The sequence below is a fragment of the Paramisgurnus dabryanus genome, chromosome 15 (assembly GCF_030506205.2).
Source record: "Paramisgurnus dabryanus chromosome 15, PD_genome_1.1, whole genome shotgun sequence".
NCBI lineage: Eukaryota > Metazoa > Chordata > Actinopteri > Cypriniformes > Cobitidae > Paramisgurnus > Paramisgurnus dabryanus.
Genome location: NC_133351.1, coordinates 14,025,087 through 14,052,909, shown reverse-complemented (window position 1 = coordinate 14,052,909; position 27,823 = coordinate 14,025,087). Strand labels below are relative to the sequence as shown.

Below are 27,823 nucleotides of genomic sequence, written 5' to 3'. Positions count from 1 at the left end.
TTTGCCCAACTCTTATAGCTGCTGCGTTCTCCTTCTGCACCTGTTCCAGTCGGCGTTGCACATCCCGGTGGTCCTGCTCTACCCTCTCTAACAAACGTCGTTCCTCCCTTTGTGCTCCGATCAGTGCGCGCTCCACACCTCGACTAATCGTCTGTGCTTCGACTACTTGTTGCTCCCGCAGTCGCCTAAGTTCTGTCTCACACTTTGCCAAGTCACACAGGGACTGTGTAGCCCAGCATGGTAAGGTAAAGGAGGAGGTTACAGAGTTAGGTTTCGGGTCCTCATGGCTTTCCATGTCCGACTGTGCCAAAGGGCTTAAAGGGGGCTGTGGAGATGTACTAGGTGAAGACTTGTTGCTTATTGTAGATCCAGCAAACATCATTGCATAGAATGAAAAGTGATTAAGGAGACTCTTACACTGATTGACCTGGAGAGGTAGAGAGAAAGAGATATTAATATTGGGGTGATGAGAAAAAATGTAAAGGATAGTTCACCCAAAAATTAAAATGATCATTTACTCAACCTCATGTTGTTCTAAACCTGTATGAGTTTTTTATTTTGATGAACACAAAAGAAGATATTTTGATAAATGATAGTAAGAACACAGCTGATTGTAACCATTGACTTCCATAGGAGGAACACAAATATTATGGAAGTATTGTGATAAATGATGAAGAAGATATTTTGATAAATGATGGGAAGCACACAGTTGACGGTACCCATTGAATTCCATCGTATTTGTTTTTCCTTCGATGGAAGTCAATGATTAAAGTTGAATCAGCTGTGTGCTTACCATCATTTATCAAAATATCTTCTTTTGTGTTCATCAAAAAAAGACATTCATACAGGTTTGGAACAACATGAGGATGAGAAAATAATGACAGATTTGTCATTTTGGGTGAGCTATCTCTTAAAGCTTCATTCCATTGTATTCAATATTAAAGCATTTATCTAAGTGAAGAATGGTATAACAGATGCAATAATTTACATTATTGTAAAACTCAAATTAACATAAGCTAAAGCTAAAGACAAACACTGATAATAAATTGTAAGCCTGCTGTAGTTGAAGGACAACCAACATAAGATATTGCTGTCTTATGACAGTATGTGGCTGTTCTGGTGTAACATATAATTTAAATATTGAATTAAATGCAATTAATTTAATCATTCTTTAATCATACTTGAATTATAATTAACTTAGTTAATAAGTATAATTTATATATATATATATATATATATATATATATATATAAATTATACTTATTAACTAAGTTAATTATAATTCAAGTATGATTAAAGAATAATTAAATTAATATATATAATTTAATAATGACTAAATTGATTACATATAATTAATATATATATATATATATATATATATATATATATATATATATATATATATATACAATTTAATTATTTAATTAATTTAATCATTCTTAAACTATACTTGAATTATAATTAACTTAGTTAATAATTATAATTTCCTTAATGTATACAATTATATACGCCTTCCAATATGTTTTCACTGTAAATTATAAATCATTAAACAGTGCATTAAAGCACACAGTGTAACTGTACTCCAGGAAAATTGTGCTCAGGTAAACAAACAAGAATGTAAGGTTCAATAGTCTAAATTATTTTCTAAATTATTGTCAATCAGAACATACAATAAAACAGACAAAAGGCCACCGAGGTAAACCATGATTTTTTTTTTTGTTTATTTGTTTCATTTTACCCCTTTATGTTGTTAGAACTAAGATGTTTCTAGGAGATAACATCTCAGCCCATTGTTGTTTGCTGTTGTACTGAATGAAAGTAAGAAACTCTAGACTGCCTATGGAATTTGAAACGGTTTGGTGTCTGGTGGAAGTTGGTGCAGTTGCTGAGCACATATGAGAGGGCAAACAGAGTGGAAAAGTGAAAGAAAGCCACAGAACATATTTGCATTTTGTTCGTCTTTTTTGATATAACACATATACACATCCTAAACTTATATATGTGTCTCTTATTTCTTTAATTGTATTACTCATTTTAGTCTCTCATTGTTCTGATGTGCAAGTGACAAAACTTTGACCTTGAGAGTCAGAGCAGAGAAACACTGAGAGAACGGCAACTGAGGCAGTGTGGGAACAGGTGAAAGACCAGAGAGATTATTAGAAAATGAATAGAGAAAGCCTAGCTATATAGAGGATCTGCAGCAGACAAACAAATGTGAGCAAAGGGGAGTAAAAGGCAGACAGAAAAAAGAGAATATTTCTGCTGCCAAGGAGATTATTAGCATTTCAAATTCAGGAAGGCAGGCAGCGAACAAACAGGCAGACAGCAGCACATATGTGGGAGGTATAAGACAGACTTAAAAAAGAAAAATGTCAAAATTGAAAAGTACACTTGCATTATCCTGCTCACTTATTTTCACTCTTCAGATATCTTTCTTCGCTCTTCATGCCTGGTATACTTCAGCACTCTAATGCTTAATTCATGCTGAGGAATAAAGCAGTTGACTCTAAAGTGTGCATGTGCAGTGAAAAAAATTGGGTGTAAAAACAAGATTTTTACCAAATGAAACTGCACTTTGACATCATTATGCATGATAATGTTTTCTTATGTTAAACAGATTACATATCAAGCATGCATAGCAATAAATGAGATCTAAACTGAATACAATTTATCAGCTAACTTACCGTACAGTACATGCAGTACAGTAAGCCCTTAATGCTTTCCTGCTCAGGTATTCACACAGTCTGAGACAGCACCAACTTGGCTTAGTCTCTGTGCCAAACTGACAAAGGTGTCTATGTGTGCACCTGTGTTTAAAATAAAATATAGAATAAATCTGTGTGCATTTGAATTGTGGAAGTATTTATTAAGAAATATTTTAATAATGTTAATAAAATTGCTTGCAACGTTTACGGGTTGTTATGTTAAATCATTGCACTTAACATCAATAGTCGCTTGCATAATTGAAACAATGTCATTTGATATGGTGCATTTGTGTCTCTAGGTCTCTTCTCAAATTACTTCTTACATTATCTATGAAGAGCTGCTACAGATGAACTTTGCATCTATTGACTTTGCAAAGTAGGAAAAACATATATTTGCCATGCATTTAAGTTACCAAATGTGTCTCTAATTATTGTTTCTTAATACAAAAGTAACAAATATACAATAAATATCTTTAAACATAAAAAAATATAAATTGAGCTTTTTTTCGTTTTGTTTCTGCTCTAAATTGGTATTAGCAGATGAAAGCATGCATCAATAATAACCATATACATGATTTCCAAATTGTTATTTGCAAAATAAAAGCTTTTTACAACAATTGATAAATATTTTTGTCAAAAACATAGTCATAGGATTTTAAATAAACATTGTTGACACAAAATTAGTTAGAGAAAACTTGTCAGACTCAGAGGAAGCTAAGAGCCTTACCTGCGTGTCTGTCACCTGTACCTCTGTCAATAGTCTCTCTCAAGCTTGAGTTTTTTTCTCTTGCTAGTTTTCCCATTGTTGCTAGGAAACGGTCCAGAACTAGTTTCAGTAACCACCAGTAACCTTGGTGTCTGTGCTCATGAGCTGCCCCAAATCACGTTTTTTTAAAACGAATTTACAATAAACATTTAAAATTATCTGAAGGTATTCATTAGCATTTGTAACAATGTGCAATAAAGAGATGTAGTGTAGTTATAGCACTGCATGAATGGTACACTTTCTCCACCTTTACCCAAACTGGTATAATTGGTTGTTGCTGAATTCAAACTAGGAGGAAAATCACAATTCTAATATTTTGCATTTTAATGTCAGTTCAATCATTTATGGAGCTAGAAGAGTCTCAATAAAGATAAATGCAAACACTACATTCACATATGCACACACAGGATTCATAAATACACACGCAGGATACACAAATGCACACAAAATTCAGAAATGCACACAAAATTTATAAATACACAACCAATTCAGAAATGCAAACAACATTTACAAATGCACTCAAGATTCACAAATGCACAGGACAAGATTCAGAAATGTATTTCTGATGCACACACAAATATATCTTGATTTACAAACTGATTTTGGTCTGTGAACTTTACTGCATTTGTGTGTGAATTTTGAGACTCCCCTGACTTGGCTCGACACACAAATGCCTTTTTTTAAACAGGGAATGATCTGCAATCAATTAGATATCTCCCTTGTTTTAGCCAATCACAAGAACGCACCCCACGTGGGGGATTGTTTACTTATAAGCCAATCACATGACCTTTAAGCTGGTTTGCCAACCGCCAATAAAACCGAAAAAGAAGTAGTTTACACAGCGTGATATGCATGTGGTATGGAGTAATGCAGTAAAGTTCACACACCAAAAACAGTTTGTAAATCAAGATATATTTGTGTGTGCATCAGAAATACATTTCTGAATCTTGTCCTGTGCATTTGTAAATGTTGTTTGCATTTCTGAATTGGTTGTGTATTTATGAATTTTGTGTGCATTTCTGAATTTTGTGTGCATTTGTGAATCTTCTGTGCTTCTTAAATTTTGTGTGTGCATTTGTGTATCCTGCGTGTGTATTTATGAATCCTGTGTGTGCATATGTGAATGTAGTGTGTGCATTTATCTTTATTGAGACTCTTCTAGCTCCATAATCATTGAATTACATTTGTGGCAGATGTTTTTATCAAAAGCAATTATCAATCTATATGAATATCGTTTATCAATCTATAATTCTGTATGCGTTCCTGGGAATAAACGCATGAACTTTGCATTGCTAACACACAATGCCCTACTATTTACTAGCACAATTAGGTGGACAATTCTCGCACGACTTCATTCATTGTAAATATTATCACTTCAATATTATTCATTGAATATTATTTATAATTAGTCTTTGCCCTAATTTCCTGTTAATTCACGCTAAAGTAAATATGAGTTCAGGTAGTAGTAAAATAAAGCACTTTATCCAAATTGCTCTGTTAAACTTGGCAATTTTACAGTAACACATTATGCTATTGTCAAAGCATGCAAGTCGGACAGCATGAAAATTGTCCAATATAAAAATGGGCCTATCGAAAGCAGAGTTGGTCAGAACCACTGTTTTATCTGCATATTAACCAAATTAGACATTCCTTGTTTTTGACCAGATTAAAACAACATGCAGGCAACAAATTAGCAATTAATGCTAACACCTCAGTTTTGAGTTTTCCTTCACATTTTACATTTTTGAACTTTATGTTCCAATCAACCACATTGTGTCAGAAACATGAAAAACAGCATTTGAAAGCATTCAAGAAATAAACACCAAGAAGCCAAAGGTATTGCCAGGTAAAACATTTATAAATTAATAAAACATTCCCTTTTAGTGTTTGATCTTCTTTGAAGGTTTAACGTTGATTTAATTCTCCATTCACTTCTACTTTGCTCTCCCTTTTAAATATAGAAAAATATTTTGATCACATTCATCATCTTGCATTAGATTTCCATAGTCCAGACAATTATTTAAGGGATAAGTAGATAATTACGGTGGCCTTCAAGATTGTAAATGTAGTTTGTGTATGTTCCCAACAGTTTAACCATCTTAGCTTAACCAAAATAATAGAAACCATTTTGCATAGATTAGCAGCAGACTTCCTTTAAAGTTCCATTCAAACAAAAAGGGTGGAAAAAAGGAAACAAATTAAAGATGCATGATTACTGATGCATCAAGCAAACACTTCTATAACAAGCATACACAAATCATTGTGAAACAGATTTTTCAAAATCATATCAATACTCGAGTACAAAAGAAAAAAAACATGCACCACATCAGGCATAAAATCACGTCCTAAAAACTTTTTTGTGCATTTAAATCCTATGACAGACCGAATGTGCATATATCATTTCTAATTTAGAAATTTAACGGAAATTGTTATCACTGTTGAGAAAACTGAACATGAAAATATATGTACCGTTTCATCATTTAACCATTTGCTCTTTGTCTTTCCCATTCTCTCATTTCTCTTCCAAAACACGTATACAATCAAAATTATGAATTCTTAACACATTTCAGAGATGCCAAATATAATCTTGAAGTCTTTTCTTCACACCATTCTCTTCATTATTCTGAAAGATGTAATTTACATGCTAAACATGCTAAAAAAATACTTGGGTTAACAAAAGCAGAAAACCATCAGAAGGTCATGCAAAGACTGCATGAAGGGATAGATGGATAGATTGATAAAGAAAAAAAATTAAATGAAACTCTTAACTAAGTTTTAAATCTATAAACTGATCACATTTTACACTTAAAACAATATCAGATTAATAAGCAATAAGCAAACTCCCACAACTGGAGCAGCAAAATACTATTTGAAACAAACAAAAAAATAAAAAAAACAATTGAGGTAATGTGCATATGGCTTATATGTGACAAAACAGCTTTTGGGACAGATGCTGTTAGAATTTCAGATTAGCATTTCGCTTTGTAAATGATGTACTTAAAAATGGGCAAAACAATACTGTAAAAAAAAAAAACAAATGCACATCCATCCTTAATTCCATTCATAACATTAAAGTGTCAAAAGTGGTTTGGCAATAAAAACAAAACAAAACAAAACCACAACAAACAAAATAAAAGCACACTATGTCTGATCTCTCATACTCCAAACCACTAGCAAAATGACGTGGATAATAACAAAAACACTATATGATCCAACACTAAGATGGCTTATGATTTAAGGAACTTGGCTCACTCCATAAAGGGACAGGTAACTACCATGCTTCTTCTTGCACATACCAATCAAAAATTTAAGATAATAGCACCCAGTCAGAAGCCAAGAGATATTCACCTGAACACGCCACTAACATCCATTATAGGTGGAGATCTTTGTGGGAAGGATAATACACCTTTCGAAATTAAAGGGGATCCCTAATGCCATTCAGACTGAGTGTACTGTTAGTATTTCCCATGGCAGATACTCACACCACTCAGGACAATGCAAATGTAAACCTTTTGCAATTAAAATCAACACAAAAGTCCATCTAGTGTATGCTGAATTTGTCAGAGATTTAAAAGGAAAATCCCTTTGAACTTGTGTGGGAAAAAATGTGTACTATTAAAAGACCTTATTGGACATTTTGTCAAGTGCATGTATATTTGTTGAATCTAAAAGATGTTTCAATAAAGGCCAAATCCTGCTGAGAGTCTGAGGACTTATTGCCCAGTGTGTGAAAACAGTAAGTGTCTTATATTCAGTCCTTTACAAAAGACCATTATTTGGTGTGATATGATGACACATTTTTTATATATATATAAAAAAACAAGTTCCCATCATGGTTAAAAATGTAAATGGCCCTACCACACCCATAAAAGTTTAAAAGAAAATGAGTAGTGAGTCTACTTTAACTCTGAATTGACATAGAAATGTAGGGAGTGCAAGTTTACAACCAAATTCCTCCAGCTTCAAGGATGCAAGTCTTTTTAAATGTGTACAAAATCATTATACACATAGATATTCTATATAGACTATATACACAATTTATATGCACAATTTCCTAAAGCTTAATGGATAAATGGACCTGTACAATTACAAAAATTACATTATGAACATGAGATTATAAACAAGTGATGGCATCTCTCTACCTACACGAAGGTTTGTTTATTTCCTGTCTCTTGAGTGCATTATGTCCCTTAAAAGCCTGTAGCTTCTTTAAAAAAAAAAAAGTAAAATCACAGGTATTAGTCTACAGTGCCTGGAACAGTGGATGATGCAGATATAGAGGAAACATCTGGTTTGAGTTATTCCTCAGTGCCTTGACTTGGTGAGAAAGGTAAGGCTACTGCATGTTCCTGTGCAAGTGCTGCCAGCTCTTTGAGAAATTCGGAGAAAATGACAGCACAGTAGACTGCATTCTTCACCCTTAGTGCCTCCGCCTGCTTTTCCAAGCTTGAAGCCCCACCACCCATGGCACCCCGAAACAGAGCGCTGTGCAGAGACTGCCCTCCATCTCTCACGTGGGCCAATGCCAACTGAGCTGCATGTCGAGCTCTTGTAGGACTGTTGGTGTGCCTCAGGATAAGATCGCCCAGGGATGGTTTGCGGCTTTTAACTGAGTGATGAGTAAGAGGGAGAACAAAAGGAAAGAGAAGAACATCTTGCATTTAACTGACCTTTACAGGTAGACAAAATGATCAATTATCTCTCATTCACCTACTTAATGAGTCTGATCGACGGAGGTTGGGCACTCCCGTGGGCGAGTCTGTCCAGTCTAACTTTCCTCTCGCGAGCAGAAAGCGCCGAGCCTTTCTCAACATGGCAGGAAAATCTTCATGTGCTGCTGCAAATGTCTCAATGCGATTTTTTACTGATCCTAGCACCTGAGTACAAAGTCAAGAAGAGTTACCAGGGCTGATTAGAACAGTACACACCAAAATATATATATTTTATATTACATTTGACCTAAGTGTTTCAAACTAAGTGTGCAAAATAGGGATCTGATGAGATCCTGTGTGACAAAATATGCATTGCGAAATTAATTCGGTCACGAGATTTCTTGTGAAGGTGAAATGCTGTCCGTCTCTCAAACAAAAGGCTGCATCTTTTGGAGGTTGCATTTGTAGACTGCATACATCATAAAGACGTCTTATTACAAAATATTTACAATTATAAAGTTTACTATCATAGTAAATGGTTGTAATATGTTTATGACTTTCTCAGTTAACTGAAAAAAACCAGGCTTGATGATGTATGCAGCCTGCAATAATGTTCATTTGAGACGTGTTGTGTTTGTTTCAGTGTCAGATGTGAAGTGTCTCAGCAGATCAAACCCTCAGAGTTTACATAATTTTATCTCTGCATATTCTTGCTCAAGAATAACAGTGGCTGTATCATTTCTATTGTAAAGAATTGGACAAATATAAAATGTTTTAATGGATTTAAACATTGTTTGGCTAAATTTAAAGTGAAAGTAGCAGAAGCGGGTCCGTTAGCGCTCCCCTGCAGGCATTTGTTATAATACAAAATGCTGGTTTTTATTGAATTGAATATATTATTGTAATGTGTTTACTTGTTTTGATACTTTATTTGAACTAATTATTATTGCATCGTCATTATTATGTAATTTTAAAGGTTATCGCACACTTGGGTGTATTATTATTACCAAATACAAATATCAAAATTACTTCATTATCAATTATCAAAATAATTGTTAGGGACAGTCCTAGATTGGTTAAAACATCAAAAAAATATGATTTCAGTTTCCAATTCATTTATTTTATCATTGAGGATTTCTTAAAAAAAAAAAAAGTAAAAATCTCGTCTCGTTCTAGTGCAACCAATCTTATGTCTCGTCTCGAGAATTAAGTGTCTCGTCACACCCCAGTGCAAAAGATCTTAAATTGTTCTTATTGTTGCTGAGTGTAGAGAACTTAAAAAAAATCATGCTGACAGATCTGTATTGGGTAAAACGATAGAATCACGCACATCCAAGTAAAATGCGGGTGCAGGATCAAATCAATGAATAAGTAACAAAAAGAGAAGGATCCGCACACCAAAAAGCTCCCTTTCATAAATTTATTAGGAGTGACGTTTCGGGTCTTTACAACCCTTCCTCAGACTACCCGGAAGTTAACACAGTTGCCTATTTATTAGGGTTGTGACAATTAATCGGGCAAATGCGCATTTTCTCAATGAATGAATTTGAATGAATTACGGTGAAATGCAGGCACATCCAAAAGCCAGGGGGCGCTCTCGCTTAGAAACACCATTTGTGCCACAGAAGAAGTAGTATACCAAACACTATTCCAGGAAATGTCTAAAGGAATATTTATATCGCTGTTCTTCAGATTGTTTCAGGTATTTACATGATAATAAAGAATATTTTAAATGATTGTGTTTGACGAGTGTTGCTTTTTTAAATGCACGTTATAAACGAGTCAAACTTGTAGTGATTTTAGATTGATAAGGACTTCCTACTGATCACGGAGCCGTAATACATGCACAAGCTGTGCATGAAACACTGAATCGGAGCCTTACGATTCAGAATCGATTTCAGACAGGTCTTTTTAATGGGAGCGCGATGCATCGATGCACATCCCTACTATTTATATATAGTCAATGTGTCATGTGATTACACCACACTCACATAACACAAATACACCAAAATTCATCATTTACAAAAACATATACCAAAAATATATAAATATATATATACACCATACAATTTTACATATCCCTAAAACGGACAGATCTGTATTACCTGTACGAGTGATTTAACACTGGGCTGAAACACCATGTTGGTGTTGAGGAGGAAAGATCGAAGAAGAGGCTGAGGGTAACAGGCCAGCTGGAACACAACGCCTGTCAGCAAAATGTTCACATACAAGGAGTTCTGCATCATGTTCTCCAGTTTACTGAATAGGATCATTATAAACGGACCTGCACAGAGGGAAATCAGAACCAGTGATGTTTACTGTGTTCATGTACCTGCATATTAAAATTAAAGGAAAAGTTATATACAGGAATTTGTGCGTATTTTACATAGTGAATCGTACGATTAATTATACCCTGCCCCTAAACCCAACATCACCGAGGCGAAAGCAAATTAGGGATGTAAACAATTACTTGATCTTCGATTAATTGTCAATAAATATTAAATCGATAAAGTTTAACGATTTTTGAACGCACGTGTGTGCGGTGCCTGCACAAAACACATACAAATTTTTTTTTATGATCGGCCATAAGTTAAAGGGCCCATGTCACAGGACTTTTTTAAGATGTCAAATACATCTTTGGTGTCCCCAGAGCACATGTGTGAAGTTTTAGCTCAAAATACCATATAAATAATTTATTATAGCATGTTAAAATTGCCACTTTGTAGGTGTGTGCAAAAATGTGCCGTTTTGGGTGTGTCCTCTAAAATGCACATGTGCAGATCAAGTGCAAACACTGATCACAATGATGGTGGTTTGTTGAAATTGAAACTCAATTGTTCTGTGAATTATTTTCTCTCTGCACTAAATGGCAGTGCTGTGGTTGGATTAAGGGGTTGGATTATTATAATAAGAGCTCCTTATGACTTCATAAGGAGAGCCAAATTTCAACGACCTATTTTTTCATGTGCTTGTAGAGAATGGTTTACCAAAACTAAGTTACTGGGTTGATCTTTTTCAAATTTTCTAGGTTGATAGCATCACTAGGGACCCAATCATAGCACTTAAACATGGAAAAAGTCAGATTTTCATGTCATGGCCCCTTTAAACTAGCCATGATCACAACGATGCTCGTTGCCAAACACACACCTGGTCATTATATTTCATTACGAGATTATTTAAAAATGTTCTAATTTTACAATCCCACTAGCGTGTTACTTAGTCAAAGTAAAATCTTTAAATTCGCGTGAGGAAGCTGGCGTTTTTACGCACACTTTTATGTCATTGGCTATATGCCACTGCTGTATTGCACTATTACAGTTAACGATAACTCGATTGATTGATCGTTAATTTTAAACAATCATCGAATATGGGAAATTGCATAAATTGACATCCCTATAGCAAATAAAAAAAAAAACATTTACTAATTTAGCCGTACAAATTCACAAGCCATTCATTAGCCACCTTGTAAAGTACGTACAAACTCCAATGAGATTGTGTTGGAATAGTTTACCCATTGTGAAAAACAGTAAACAATTCCTTATCTTAAACCTAATCATCTTTAAAATGAGAACCTGTGTACGGTTGGGCAAGAGGTTGTCCAAGGGGTCGTGCGGGGCTAAATACCCCAGTGGAAGAGCTGTCAGGCCTCGTTTCATCTGCCCGCTGATCGTTCTCCACTGGAAGACAATCTTCATCTGTGAGGCTAGGAGCAATGGTGTGAGAGTCCCGATTGGATTCCTCAGAGTTGTGCGAAAGAACCCTTCGCTCTCCTACATGTTCTTCCAACTCCTTCAGCTCCTGGTGAAAAGCTTCAATGCTGATGCCCTGGCACTTCAAATCACCAGGCAACGGTTCCGATGGTGCCCGCTCTAGCAACTCCTCTATCAGACGCTCGACGGATTCTGGACCCCTTCTGTCACTGGGCATTGAGGAGGACTCTGTCAAGCCTTCACTTTGCAAACACTCCTGGTTAGAGGAGGGCAGGGTTGTTTTTAGTTGCTGATGTGAGTTTAATCGCACCTGAGATGATTTTAGTGCAGATCCTACGTGGTAATCACTGCACACTCCATGTACTGGAAGACTGGAGCCCACTGGGCCCATACCCATCGATCCGTTCTGCTCCGACTCCACCACTCTGCTATTTACATCAGAGTCTCTTTTCACTTTTTTAATCTCCATTCTATCATCCACAGTATCTGCCAAATCCACCTGTCCCGTCCCATTATGGAGAGCTGGATGAGATGCAGAATGCGAACGCTGGGATGAAGTTTCCACGGCACCCGTTACCTCTGTGGATGCTAATGCAGAAGATGAAGACTGTAAGGGTATAGAGCTTGGAAGAAGGCTGCGTTTCTTGCTGCGAGGTGTGAGGCTTATGCAGTTCTTGGTAATGGTAACGTCCCACTCTCCACTATCTCGGTCAGAACCACTCCATTCAGCACGCGCTGCAGCAACCACAGCAGCCCTTTGCTGGGCAGGGTCAGTCAGGGAGAAATGCTCTGGTACCACACTGAGTGAGGGGTTAGATGTAGGAGGGGCAGGGGGCATAGGAGCCGAGTTGGGGGAGGGATTTTCCCCATCATAAGGGGCCGACCAGTCTCGACAGGCCCAGGAACAAAGCTCAATACCCCTCCGAGCATCTCGCAGATACTCTAGGTAGCCGGTTTCCATTTCTGAGGTGTCTGAGAGTTGATGCATGGGGCTATCAGGTGAGAGAGGGGACGCAATATTACCACGTGGAGAAGACGGGGTGTTCTCCAAACCAGTTGTGGATGGGTTGGCTGGGCCTCCCGAGCTTTGCTGTCGAATGAAAAGAGCTAGACGAGATGGAGTGCTGGGTTTAGGGTGAGCTGGTGATTCTGAAGTGGGGCTACTCAACACTACAGGAATAAATAGACAGAGAAAATAAGTTTGAGCAACAGTAGCTATTATAAAAAGCACACTTATGTTTTGGGTGTCTGACAAAAGCTCTCACCCTTTCCCCAAAAGGCAGGTTCATCATCCCGCTCACTAGAGGGCGCTGCATTCACTTTGCAGCATTCTGGTATGAGGGAAAGGAACTTGTCAGCGGATTTGCCATAGAGGTCCGTTTCTCTGACTGCCCTCTTCTGACTCAGCATTACATGGGTACATGGCAACAGATACCTGAGAGCACACATATGGAATAATTATAGCAACATACCTTTGACACATGCATAATAATGTTTGATGTCAAATATTAACTCTGACACAAATACATGACGATTTATTGAAACAGACTGGAGGAACCATACAACCAGCTTAAAATGTCACATCTACTAGACAATCATTGAAAATGTGTCCTGAAAAATCACATTTATCTCTGTGTCAGCACTAAGCTTTCTTAAAAGAAAAATGGAATTTGGGGAATACTTGGGCCCAATTCCATTTCCACCCCTTAGTCCTACACTTTTCCCTACCCATCCATTTAGCGCGTTCACGTGAAGGGATAGGGATGTCCCAATTCTCTTTTAGTTAGAGGGGTAGGACCAATTAGCTCTTAAAACAAAGATTTTTCAGGACCTCACTTTAAACGAAGGGGTAAGAAATTTTCCAACATGACTGCTCATGAGAGTACTATTCAAGTCATACCATTATAATAAAATTGTATAAAATTTATAAAATTATGTTACATTCAGTCTTGTGTTCGTATTTAGAAAAATAAATGTTTGCAAAAAATAAATCGCTAACAAAAAGTGTGCGAACATATCCCGCGTTACTAATTGCACAATAGTACAGCAACATAGACAAATGTAACCTCCGGAGCGTGATCGCGTCCCAGTTCCGCCTGACTGAACGCGTCTTTGTTCCCCCTTCTGATCGCATCCTGGTTTTCCCGATCTGATCACGTCCCTGTTCCCCCAGTCTGCTCCTGTTCCGGAGGCGGCACACCGGGGAAAACTCCCGGTGCTTCAGATTGTCAGTCCTCTACAGCGATTGCGATCAGACTGCGGGAAACCGGAACGTGAATAGACGAAGGAAAAATGCATCCGAACTGCTAACAGAGGGGTGTGTGGCTTTCTTTTAGGCTGTAACTAGGGTTGCATAACATTTAATCGCGATTAATCTATTGCAGAATAAAGGTTTTTGTTATGTATATATTTAAGAAATGTTTACATGTGTATATACATTTGTATATTTATAAACACATTTATATAAATATAAATACTTAATATATTAATATATATTTTTTCTTAAAATTATACATGCATGTGTGCATATTTATATATACATAATTGTTATTCACACAAATATATAATGTAAACAAAAACCTTTATTCTGCAATAGATTAATTGTGATTTATCGTTATGCAACCCTAGCAGTAACTAAACTTATATGACTACAGGTGAAGGCCGCATCTTTCACGTTTGTGATAAACGTTGCATCTACTTTGACGTAGGATCTATGACGGTGTAGTATGGCGGTGTAGTAGTGGCATCCCATTTGTTAGGGGAATATTTTTAACCCTTCCCCTTTTCACTCTGTTTCAATAGACCAGGGGAAGGAGTGAGGGGTAGGTGTAGAGGTATAAAATAGAATTGGAATTGGGCCTTAATATATCATCAATCTGAAATAAGCTGTTTATAAAAGGAACAATATCAAAGGAGACAATATTAAGATCAATAAAAACTTCATCCTAATAAGTTGTGCAGACAAAATGACAAAGTACTATCTTTACAGCAGTAGCTAGACAACTAACATTTTTTGTATCTAATGGGTCTAGGGAGGATTCGGTAAACTTGATCGTGAATCACACACCCAAGGCACACAAAATACCTGAGAACAAGCTGGAGCATGAGGTCTTCACAGTTGAGGCTGAGCAATGTCTTGAACAAACTGAGAGAAACCATGCACAGCTACAGGAAGAAAAACAACAACTTAAGAATCACTTCCCAGAACACCACAATTCCAGTTTCAATACCTAACAGCACAAGACTACAGACAAAGCAGACTTATTCCCACCCACACATGCACTCCAGCTGTAGTGTGTGCCAAACTGACCCTTGAATTGCTGCTGATGCGCGTGAGTAGTGTGTCAAGGATGGTGTCGTTGTCATGGCGATGCAACAAAATGAAGCGCAGAAAAGTCTTGAGAAGGGAAGTTTCTGTGATACTGCGAAGAAACAAGTCCAGATATGCTGTGCTTGCTATCATCTCATCCACCGACGACTGACAGGAGGAAACAGAGAGAGTTGGAGACAGGCGACAAATAAAATAAATACACAAGTCACAAAGTGTAGCCATACAGTACCATACAGTAAAAATGCTGCTGTATAAGGAATGTTTGGTGACTGAATAAAAAAAACTTTGCCCCATCTACCCGTTTACCTTGTGCAGAGCAGGGCCCATGACTGGCACCAGGAAGCCGTTGTGGAGGTAGTCGAGGAGTTGGCAGCGCACAATAGGGTGTGCCACCTGTACGACAGCGTTGCAAAATTCAAGACTGTTCATGAACAACACCAGTGAGGAGACTCCCATCCAGTCCTCCTTTCGCAAGGCGTTCCAGTCGTCGCCCCGTACCTCGATCTTCCGTGGCAGGGATGAATAAAGTGCACTCAGCCCTGTCGCCAGCACCTGGGATAGAGAAATGCAAGTTGCCAAAAAATTTTATTAAAGTTGACAAAACAAAACTGTCATAAACTGGTCCTATAAGTTCTATAGGTTTAAAAAAAAATTTGATTTTCGCAAATGACAGAATATTTATTATTTGATGAACTATACCACCACAACTGTGGTAAAACTTACTTAAAAACATCTCTCATGATTTACTGCAACAAATAGTGATAACACATTACAGTGATTCCTCCTCAAACATCTCAGACATGTTGAAATACTGAATTTTACCGAACATCATTCGTGTCAGGGCTAGTTTTAGTTCTGGAGCTTGGCCATGTCTTCAACACCAACAAAAGACGCAGTCAAACCAATGTCAAATCTATGCCAACAATGCTTAAAAATAGCTGTATGTGATGCGACACAACGTGGGAAGGAGGAGAAATCAATACAGAAGATGTTGAGAGATTGAGGCCTTGCAGCAGCATGGAGTCTAGATGTGTCCTCCAATCGTATGTGTTAAGTGGGTCAGATGAAAGCTCATATTTTTTTCTAGAGGAAAGAGGAAGGCACATCCACTGAACCAAAGTCCCTTTAAGGCAACAGCCCCTATCAGTTCATAGGCAAATAAGGTAATTCATCCACTTCAATGGTAAAAGTTAGATTAAGTTTTAATAATACTTTGCATTAAAAAAAAAAAAAAAAAAATAGTTGGCTTACATGGAAATCCAGGATTTATCAATATTACATTAAACAAAGTATTTTTTTATTCTTATATTCATTTCGGGCTACAAAAAAATCAAAGAGTGCCTGCCTGTAGGGCTACCAGGGATTTTAACATTTTGCGAGGCCTGAAAAGGGTAACCATGGTAACTGCTGTATTTCTGCTGTTAAACGCCATCTACTGTCAGAGAGTGAAGTTGTGCTTTCATTCTGCTCATCTGGTGTTTGTGTTTAATTTAGTTTTATTTTACAAAACTAAAGTCTGACTACTCGGCTTCATTCCTTGAATTCTTGAAATTAAAGAAACAACAATTTTATACAGCAATTCAATCTAATTTAAAACATAAACAACATCTGATGCCACAGGGTATGTTGCATCTTTGATCACTGTGCTCTCTAAAATTGTTCAATTTGAGGTCAGTTTGACCTGTAAACAAGCAAATAAACATCTTGTTTATGTACTCTTTCATTCTTTTAGTCTGTTGCTGACGACATTTATTTCTACAGCTACCACGTTGAATAATTTCTTCCATTAATTTTAAAAGTGATTTGTCTCCTCCCACTCATGCGGTCTCTGCACTGAACCCAGAGTCCAACACAATAACCAGAGATCACTGAACACCCCAACAACTGCAAATGACAAACAGCCTTTTCATGTGACAGACAGTCAAGGTACCAAAACGTTAACCAACAAATGAAAACCCAAGATACTATCATACTAAACACTCACTGCATGATCATAAGATAACCGAGTGCCATTTAAATTCATAAGAATAGATGATCACAATGCTTCTCTAATTTATCAGCTCAGACAAAAACTAATTCACATATGACCTTAACAGATGAGCTTTCATCATCTTGTAAGAGGCAAGCAGAGTTTCAACACCAAGCTGTTAATCAGGCAGGCCCACATACACAGAAAAAACAAACACACTCATGCTTACTGGGCAGAAGTAGGAGTTCTCTGAGATGTAGCGTGCAACAGCGTGGTTGCTGGCAGATGTTGCCATGACGAGGAGCAGCGCGTCACGGGCCTGCTGCCCCAGAGATCCATCTCGATGGATAAATGGCACCAACAGGGAGAAGATCAGCAGGTTAGTGGGACCCTGCTGTACAGGCCCACACCTAAATAACATCTCCAAAACTGCAGTGTTTTTCGCCATGGACACGCATACCTGATGTGAACACAAGTTATATTGCAGTTATAAATATGGTGAGTATTAAATAGCTAAACAACATTAAATAATTAATCGTTTCTTTTTGTGCTTTACCAAAAAAAAAATTCTCATTTAGAAATATGCATAATTCTGTGTAATGAATACATTTAAAAACTTTGCAAACATTTCAATCCAAAGTGTTGTATGGTGCACTTTAAACCAGTGACTTTGTTATTGATAAGATAATGCTCTATTTATATAGCCTGACTACGTCAGACTTTGTACTTCCGCTAAATTTCATTACGCTTCTGTACTCAGTCTGAGATACCTCCCATTCAAACCGTTTTCCTCAGGTTTCAAAACAACCGACGAATCAATGAACAGAGGGCGGGCTGAGAGCCGTGACGTAGACGCTAAGCGCCGAATGTACGGTTGTAGTTTGTAGTGGACATGGAGGCACAGAAAGCTATTTGCTCTGTTGTGGAGAACCGGCACTTGCCAACTTAATCCCGAACAAGAAAAGTGTTTGTTAAACATTTTGAATGGAGATTATGTTGTTGCCCTACTCCCGACAGGTTTTGGGAAAAGTTTAATTTATCAACTATTATCGATCGTCAGCGAGAAACTGTGTGCAGCACAGCTTGACGTGCACAACAATCGATATCATGGAAGGAAATTTCATTGTTCACAGTTAATGGTGGAGGACGCGTGGGCAAACATTCTTTGGTGACGTTCCTGATTAACCAGAAAAAAAGGTAGGAAGATTTAATTTACATATGGTTATGGCTGTCTGGTGGAAGAGTTTGAGAGGAGAGAGGGGCGTTCCTCCACTTAGACGTGAGTGGAAAGACACCGTAAGGATAGTGTTCAACTAGCTCTGGCCCGATTTACTTTACATAATCTGCATAAGTCGTTCATAGCCATGTTAACTTCGGTATTTCGCTCGATGGGTTTGTTTTCACATCATGCGTGTGTTTTACAGCAGAAATTTGATGCGGCTGAGCTGGCGCATAACGCACATCATATCCAAACGTTATGTGATTGGCTTACGTTTAGACCAATGATTTTAAACTTCAGACAAGCCCCTCCCATGAGAAGGAAAACGATTGTCAATTATGCCCAGCCAGACTCTGTCTATGAAGCGAAGCAAAATAGCAGAGGATGGTTCTACCAGGCTACTATTTATAAAACTCAACTCGTAAAATGTATAACACAGCTGAAATACACTTTTATTTGTAGCTGAAAGAGTGCTTAAATTTAATAAAATATTTAACAAAAAATAATATTAAACACAAGGGGAGGTTCCCAGACTGGGTCTAAATTTATATAGGGCTGGCCTTAGTTTAATTAGGAAATATAACTAGTTTTAACAAACATGCCTTGCTAAAACATTACTTGTGTGCATTTTGAGGCAAAACAAAGGGCACTGATGTATTTTAAGATATGTCAGTGCAAGTTGTTTTCAGTTTGGACTAGTCTAGGACTAGTCTTATCCCTGTGCCGGAATCCGCCCCTTAATGTTCAAACACCTGATTTAGCAGCAACACAAGGCTGGACTCCAGGGCAGGAGGGCAGCCCAACTGGGGGTCCATGCATGCTCCCAGCAAGCTAAGCAGAGGTTGTAGCACTGCACTGTGCTGGATCAGGGGCTGATGGGACTGCCCCATAAGCATCTCAAACAGCTTTAACAGGTCCAGCTGGCTTTCTGGATCCAGACCATGGCGTACATGCCACTTAACCACCTCCTCCAAAATGTTCTCTGCCACCACCATCTTCAGAATAGGACCCATCGCTGTGGACAGTTCATAATTCAATGTCAAACAAACAGTACAGTCTGAAACAACAAAAATGTATGAGTTGGTGTTTGTTTTAACCTGGTGAATCGCTGTCTCCCTCTGGTGGTCTTTCCTCGGCTAGCAGACACAACATCTGATCTGTGTGATTGCGAACGGCTGTGAGATCATCAGCACCACTACCCACTGATGACTCCCTCTGTTTCAACACCCCTGACACCTGATGTGGAGAGAAGGAAGACATCAATTCAGGGGTCATGATGAATCCACTGAGAAATAGGTGTCTACAAGTGAGTGAGTGAGGACAAACAGAGAATGTGCAGTAGGTGTATATATTGGTGAATAAAATTGACTGACATACCCTAAAGACATAAATGAACCACCATTTCCTATTTCTACCTCACTTATTCATAACCTACACACATTTTGATCACTTCTTAACTTTAAATACTGGAAACTTGAGTTCTTAGAAATTGAATGATGCATAAATGATTGTCCAACCACACCAAGAACATTTGTTTCAAAGTGGAATTTGGCAAAATTTGTAAAGCCGTCATCTTCCAGGTTGCTCAACAAGGCCAATTTACCCACAAACTCCTAAACAAAAAAAAGGTAAAAAAGCAGATGTTGCACATACATTCCACACTTTTGACTTAAACACCAGTGGAGGACATCATGAAAAGTATAGTTTTACATAGAAGGACTAACCCAAAAGATAACTGTGTAAAATATGTAAAGTTAATGAGCAAGCGAAGCATCAGTTCTTATAGTCAGTGCTCAAAATTCTTTCTATATAATTGCAACTGCCCACACAAATACTTTTAACTCTTTCACCGCCAGCATTTTTAAAAAAAGTTGCCAGCCAGCGCCAGCGTTTTTCATGATTTTCACCAAAGTTTAATGCCTTCCAGAAAATGTTCTTCTTTAAATAAATAAACATACAATATACCAAATGAAAGAACAGACCCTCTCCTTTCAAACCTACCTTTAGTGGTTCTTTTGCAATCAGCTTTTGAATATGGGTAGGTTTTTGCAAAAACACCATATTTTGAGCAAAAAGCAGAGATAATTCCATTTTTATGACGGACTTTTCATAGAGATCTCATTCAGAGCGATCTTTAAAACAGACACGGACATGCAGCAGCTTGCCATAGGGCAATACTTCCGGTTTTAAAAAGTTGCGGAAGGGCGCCACCTGGTGGATAATAGCGGTATTGCGGAAAGACGGAAAATCTCGTCATTGGCGGGGAAGCGTTTTCTCTTAATTGACGAGATATCTCGTCAATGGCGGGGAAAGAGTTAATCAGTGAGAAAAAAAACAACCCCCTTACCTGTCGCCAGTGGTTCTCAAACACCATAAGACAAGTCTCCGGGTCGGCAGTGCATGGGCTGGATGGGGCCGAATGTCGGCTGGTCCGAGTCCCTGGACCCCTCGGAGTTAAACGACTCAGCCAACTCATTGTAACTCACAGGAAGATCCAAATTCAATTAAGAGGTCAACAGGGAAAGAAGGAAAATAAGGAATAGGGAAAAGAGGGAGGAGAGGAGAAAAGGGGACAAGAACAGGGGAAAAAGGGGAGGGGAAGGGGAGTCACAAACTGAGTTCAAACGCAAGAACTGAGGAGTTTCTCTAGACTGAAGAAAAGAATGAGGTAAAAGCATAGAAAGGATGTTATCCTGTTGAGGTCTTCAGCAACAGTCACTGCACACCAGTGATTAACGTGCGAGCATGTGAGGCTTGTCTGCACTCCCTAACATCCAATCTGCAATTGGCACTATAGTCCATACCGATACATAAGCTCCTCCACAAACACCTGCAGAGAAAGACAGAGAAAAAGAGAATGCGTTAGAGATGTGACACACCTGCAGGTAAAAACAAGTGTATGTAGGAGTACAAAGCAAAGGACAAATAGGTCAGTAAACCGTTCTGATATTCAATCAGATGAGATGATTCTGATGATTAGTGTGTTAAACAAATGGGCTGCTGCACAGAGAGCCAATTTACTGATAATAACCTTCCTTATCATCTGTGGCTATTTTATTGAATAATTTCTGCAATACTACAATCCATACTTAAAGATCTTTGTTGTATCCCACATGGAACCCACATTTTGGTTGTGTATATATCTGACTGCTTTAGGATATTATTTTATATTTTGTTGCGGACGATGCATTTTGTATTTTTAGTGATGTAACATTATAAAGTATATACTACTAGTAAACTTTTATAAGATTAAAGCTTTACAACAAAAATAAGTAGGGGTGTGATGAGATCTCGTGCGACGAGATCTCGCGAGATTACATGTGTTTCACGAGATTACATGTGTCTCGCGAGATTTCTTGTGGAGGTGCTGGCCGTTTCTCAAATGTGTTTGTTAATGTTGTTTAATGTAACTTGGTTTTAATACTTTATTTGAACCAATTACTATTGCATCTTCATTATTATGTAATTTTAAATGCTACTGCTCACTTGGGTCTATTTTTATTACCCCAAAATAACAAATTACTTGATTATCAGTTAGCAAAATAATTGTTAGGGCCCGTCCTTGATTAGTTAAAACATTTTAAAAAATAACGTGATTTCAGTTTCTTATTCATTTATTTTATCATTGAGGGTTTCCTAAAAAGTATAAAAATATCGTCTCGTCTCGTCTCGTTCTCGTGAACCCAATCTCGTCTCGTGGATTAAGTGTCTCGTCACACCGCTAAAAATAAGTGAACATTTTTGACATAAATTACAGATTATAATTTCGGTAAAACTACTGACTCTATAACAACTGCATCGATTATAACTATTAACTCTTTCGCCGCCATTGACGAGATATCTCGTCAATTAAGAGAAAACGCTTCCGCGCCAATGACGAGATTTTCCGACTTTCCGCAATACCGCTATTATCCACAAGGTGGCGAACATCTGCAACTTATACAACCCGGAAGTAGCGCCTCACGTGTAAGAGAAAGAGCCCTGTGTATGTTTTAAAGATCGCTCTGCATCTGATCTCTATCAAAAGTTCTTCGCAAAAATTGAATTATCTCAGCTTTTTGCTCAAAACTGGGTGTTTTTGAAGAAACCTACCCATGTTTGAGAGGTGATTACAAGAGAACTAATGAAGGTAGGATGAAACAGTTTTTTTTGTTTGAAAGCAGAGGGTCTGTTTTTTCATCTGGTATATTGTTTGTTTATATGTTTAAAGAACATTTTCTGGAAGGCATTAAAATTTTGTGAAAATCATGAAAAATGCTGGCGCTGACTGGCAACTTTTTTTAAAAACGCTGGCGGGGAAAGAGTTAAAAAAAAAATTCCTCAAAAATTTAGACTTATGAGGTGTCATGAAACATTTTGATAAAAAACTAAATGCAAAGTAAGAGTATCAAAATAAGAAGCATACAGTTACAAACATCTCTTTATGTACTATTTTGCACATGATTTCAAATGACATCATTCAAACCAATTTTGTTGTTTTTTCCACATTTAAGGGGAAATGTTCATTACCGCAATGTGTCCATGACTGGATTTGGGTTATTTGACATGGAAAATTTATAATTAAAAAAATCTAAAAAAAATTAAAATCTTCAGTTATACTATAAACATTTACAGTAAAGAAACACGTGGTATTTGGTGAGCATTGGTAAAATGAAGCTACAATAATAAGAAATAAAAAATGTGTCCAAGACCAATTTTCTCATCCTCCACAACAATTTTCAATCATTGTTTAAGCTCTAAAGGAACTAACATTTAAAAAAAAAAAATTGTTGGAATTTTGTTTGTCATAGTACCTAGACAACTACTTAGTTCTCTTAACCGAAACATGAGTTTATAAATGCATATATTTAATGTAATATCATGTTGCGGTAATTAGGGCTGCACGATTAATCATTTTTGAACCGAAATCGCGATGTGAATGGATGCGATTTTTGAATCGCAAGAGCTGCGATTATTTCGATTCAAAACTATCAAATATAACAATCATCTAGTACGCAGTTTTTGACAGTTCGCTTCATGCGCATTTTACGTTTGATGCAGTTTAAACCAATAGAGTGCATTAACACTGAGGTGCTGACTACACGTCAGATAACACCATTAGGAAAACATGAGCGAGCAGCAGTTCAACTCCTCAACAAAGTGTACGGCCATATGATTTCCGCGATGAGGAAAACACGGACAGAATCGCGAAATGCATACAAATGGAATAAACTGCACAACGCGGAATGTCATGAAGTTGGCAGGTTTTGGATTGTCATTTTTAAAACCCATTATAACTCATTAACCGGCAAATGAAAGGACAGAAATGCGCGAAAACATTTCCCTTTTGTGTAATGTTGGACTTAAAGAAAGGTGTATATACGTCCGTTTCTCGTCATGCATCGCAAACAATGACAAGCGCCTCATCAGACTATAAGCAGGTTTCATTAAAGCCCGGAACACAGCAGACGAAAGAGGTACAGTATAGTTTCTTGCACGCGCACATCTGCACCGCTTTGAATACAGGCACGAGGGTTCATGAAGCGCGCACACAGAGAGCAGTCAGCACACGCGTGATCACTAAACTTAAGTTTTCTTTCTTGTCTAAGTGAACATAAACAGCTGGATGTTTATCAGTATATTGAAGCAAAGCAGTTTTAAAGCTGTGTTATGTCTTAAAGTGACAGACAGTAACCTGGTGCTTTCTGTGTCAGAAATGTTTATTACACACCAAAAATTAAAATCACTCCTTACTCTTAACTGAACAAGCTTCTGCAGCTCCACATTTAAAATCCTACAGTGAGGACTGTGCAGTGTTTTATTTGTATTTTTTGCTTATGTTAAATCATAGATTCTAATCACTAATATATTTACATTTATTACAGATGCCTGAAAAGTAAAACAAGATGAGTATAGTCTTATGATTAAAAGAAAAAACTAAACATTTGCTTGTCAGAAGCATTGTTGTAGTGACAGCCAAAATACATTGGCCTATATGTTATTTTAAATAAAACTTTCAATAAATTTTTGTTAAATTGTATTTTAATGTTCTAAGATTAAAAAGTTGTCTTAAGTTTGTCTGCAGAAGAGTAAAGTCCTGCAGACAACTTGGTACAATGTTTAAGAGGTTTTTAAATAAACAGTAGCACAGCATCTTTCTTTGGTGCTATTAAAACCACCACAACAAACCTGGATGTAGCTCTTTTATTATATACTAATGAATCGCACTTTAAATCGCGAATCGTAATTTTGATCAGAAAAATCGCAATTAGATTTTTTCTCTGAATCGTGCAGCCCTAGCGGTAATGATCATTTTTGATAATGATAATCTAAAAAAAATGTAATAATTCTACAGGAAATATTTTTTTAAATCCTCTCAAAATAATGGTTATAGTAAGTTCAGACCTTAATCTTATATGTACAAAACAAATATCTTCAAGGTTTTTTTTTTAATTCTGATGCTGCACACCTTCTAAATATGGATTTCGTGAGAATCACCCTTATCTTCATCTATGCATTTAACAGGGTGGCACTGGTTTATAGGGCACGTCTGTAAGCCTACCTGCATGAAACATCTATCAGACAGCCTCACGCGATGCACTGCCACAACTCTTTCTGTGGTCTTAACTAAGACAACAACACTTCCTGTTTTCTTATCAAATGTCAAAATGGTATGTTGAAATTGTGTTCATTCTTCTGATAAAAAATGAAGTCCTAACTAGGAGAAATGGGTCAGGACAAATACGCACTTGTGTGTTTCACAAAAAAAAACATCCAGTTTTATTGAACAGCTCAACATGCACAACATTCCAAGCACTCCACCCTGACACTCGTAATAAATTTCCTGGACTGTCTCATGACGTAGGCCTTCCTTCCCTACAAGAACTCACTCATTTCAAGACACTACACAATTCCAATGACATAATATAAATACCATTTCTTTTTATGGAAGAGACCATGTAAAACAAACACACAAAGATGCATGCACTCAAGGGGATACAGAGGCTTCTTGGTATTGTGAATTGGATATTATGAGTCACAGGGAAAATCAACTACAGCCCATGTTCCTAAGCCAGCCAAACAAAGTGTACTTATGGGTACACGGTTTCTAGCCAACTAACAGGCGTAACAAATGTTTGTTGGATGAAAAAATATGGCTGTGTATATAATGACAGAATTTTCATATATGGATGAACTATTCTTTTATTTTGGTAAGCACCTATCAGTGTGTACACGCCCCAGGGCAAACAGTATCTCTGACAGTCTTTGTGCCTGCCTCTCTTCATTATTGATTGACTGACTTAGTCACTTAATGGTTGTATCAGTTTTGAATAATACACTGTAGCTGTGTCCAAATTTGAAGGCATTATAAACATCAATGAAAACATTATAAATAATAACAAAACACTTACAGGGACCTTTTAGGGCAGAATACATACTTTTATTTAATTTAAGTTTTGAATTAAAGCTTGGGATATGGCACTGAATCTCAGGATAGCCGAAGCTGTGAAGGATCCATTCAATCGATCCTTCGCAGCCTGTGTATAAGGGGCGCATTTTGAGGCTGCATAAATAGGACGACCTTACCAGCCTTAAGTTGCACCGCTGTGACACATTTGGTCTTGTAATGCAGCCTTTGGAAGAACAAATGCATTATTGCAATAATGTTTTTCCTCAACAATATCATGACGCAGTCTCTAAATTAGAAACCTAAGCTGTCTGGATATCAGACCTATACTACATGAGATGCCACACCAATGCAAAGACAAATGTGTGATCTTAGTTTATTGACATTATGGTGCTTAAATGTTTACTGATATTTAAGTGCCTTATTGCCGCTTGCCTGGTTTTGGTTTATAAAATACAATATGGGTCCTTGGAAGCCAGATGGACAACTTTTCCCAGCAGGTGTCCACTGCAATATAAATATAGTTGTAATATAATAGAACTACTGCTAATCCTGCTACTGCTGGCTGCAAACATTTTTATAATGCAGTTCAAGTGATGTGATTCTGAAATGGTACTAAACAGCACAGATTATCCAGACAGTTTAGGGAGTCAGTCAGCTCTGTCTGATTACTGAGTGCTTAATGCCCCAGGGAGAACAGTCAGCTCCTTGTGTTACACTGTGATTTCTTTATCGACCCCACAAACACCAGATGCATACTACTGGCATATCAAGATTCAGATATATGGTTTGTTTACACACAAACACACTTGTGATCTTGCAAATTAAAACAATTTGGATACATTTAATCATAATCAAGGTTAAAGGGCTCATTAGTTGTGCGTAGGTCCTACGGCGTTACCGCGATGGCGTAGGTTACGGGTCAGTTTTCATTTAACATGTGCGTTGACATGCAAACACATATGCAGACCGCTGGTAGGCAGTATCGTATCCACGCGTGACAGTAGCAGCGGGACCGTCAATGAAGCAGCAGCTTGCCAAGTTTAACCCACAAACAAAGGAGAAACAGCAACTTGTTTTATGTTCTGTAATGTTCTGAGATGTTTGAGTAAATAAACAGCGACTAATGTTGCAGTTTGAGTTAAATCACTCCTCAACTTGGTTCATCTTTGTTCTCACCGTCACAAATGGAAATACCTATGATTTTTTTACCGGACGGGTTCTAGTGGACCAATCACAATGCTTGGGGTCCGCATAGAACTGAAACGCTGTTAAAAATTTGTCGAGGTACCAGTCAGGCTACGCAAAGGCTATGAATAACCTATGGTGTAGCTACGGCTTAGACCTTATGCACGACTACAAATTGGAATTTAGTCGCCCAATAACCTCCAGAAAGCGCTAAGGAGCTGAGTGGGAAGGCAATAAATGTCAGTCATCTTTGATACTTGTAATTTAAAGTTTATTCTTAATCAATTTAAAACTTCACTCATATACTAGAGCAGAATATAACAGTGATTTGCTCAAAGTTAACAATATCTGGATGAATATACATAAATATATGGATAACCAAACATATGTGCTTCCGCACTCTCCCAATTGTTTTAAAATGCTACACACACAGGTGTTTTAACCTTACATAATTAATAAGCTCCCATTCTCCCATGGTTACATGACACTAACATGGCACCTACACAAGCCTTTTCTCAGTAAACAATGCTAACAACAAACACATTGAATCCATGGGCGTCGGAACCATTATACGTGGGTGGGACAGGACCCACCCACTTTTTAAGACCAATGATAATGGACCCACCCACTTTTTCTCTAATTTAGCGCATTTGTCTGTTCACTTATCAAAGCGCTGTTAGTCCAAATCCATTCCACTAGAGCAGGGATCCATAACCTTTGCTTTTTTTACACCGCAGACCCGTTTCAGCTTTTAAACATAATTCGCGGGGGTGAGTGGACACTGAGTTGCTGTTCAAACATAGTGCTGAAAAACCTAATTTGCCAAATGTATAACGTTTTAAACAGAAGTAAATGTCAAACAACCATGCATTAGGAAAATTAATAACTGCTTTATT

The 27,823-nt window shown here is 37.4% G+C and overlaps 1 protein-coding gene across 1 annotated transcript in view; it reads right to left on the bottom strand.

Annotated features, from left to right (window-relative positions):
• Nucleotides 1-5,308: 5,308 nt before the first annotated feature.
• The window catches only part of fhip1b (FHF complex subunit HOOK interacting protein 1B), a 30,278-nt gene continuing 7,763 nt past the window's right edge, over nt 5,309-27,823 (bottom strand). Inside the window, exons 2-13 of the mRNA XM_065251828.1 lie at nt 20,700-21,182; nt 19,450-19,588; nt 19,105-19,367; nt 17,363-17,593; nt 15,471-15,716; nt 15,144-15,311; nt 14,919-14,998; nt 13,099-13,268; nt 11,696-13,003; nt 10,229-10,407; nt 8,186-8,348; nt 5,309-8,080 (exon numbers count right to left, since the gene is read on the bottom strand). Of these exons, the coding sequence (XP_065107900.1) occupies nt 7,770-8,080; nt 8,186-8,348; nt 10,229-10,407; nt 11,696-13,003; nt 13,099-13,268; nt 14,919-14,998; nt 15,144-15,311; nt 15,471-15,716; nt 17,363-17,593; nt 19,105-19,367; nt 19,450-19,588; nt 20,700-20,828 (3,387 nt within the window). The 5' untranslated portion in view covers nt 20,829-21,182 and the 3' untranslated portion in view covers nt 5,309-7,769. The remainder of the gene's footprint in view (nt 8,081-8,185; nt 8,349-10,228; nt 10,408-11,695; nt 13,004-13,098; nt 13,269-14,918; nt 14,999-15,143; nt 15,312-15,470; nt 15,717-17,362; nt 17,594-19,104; nt 19,368-19,449; nt 19,589-20,699; nt 21,183-27,823) is intronic.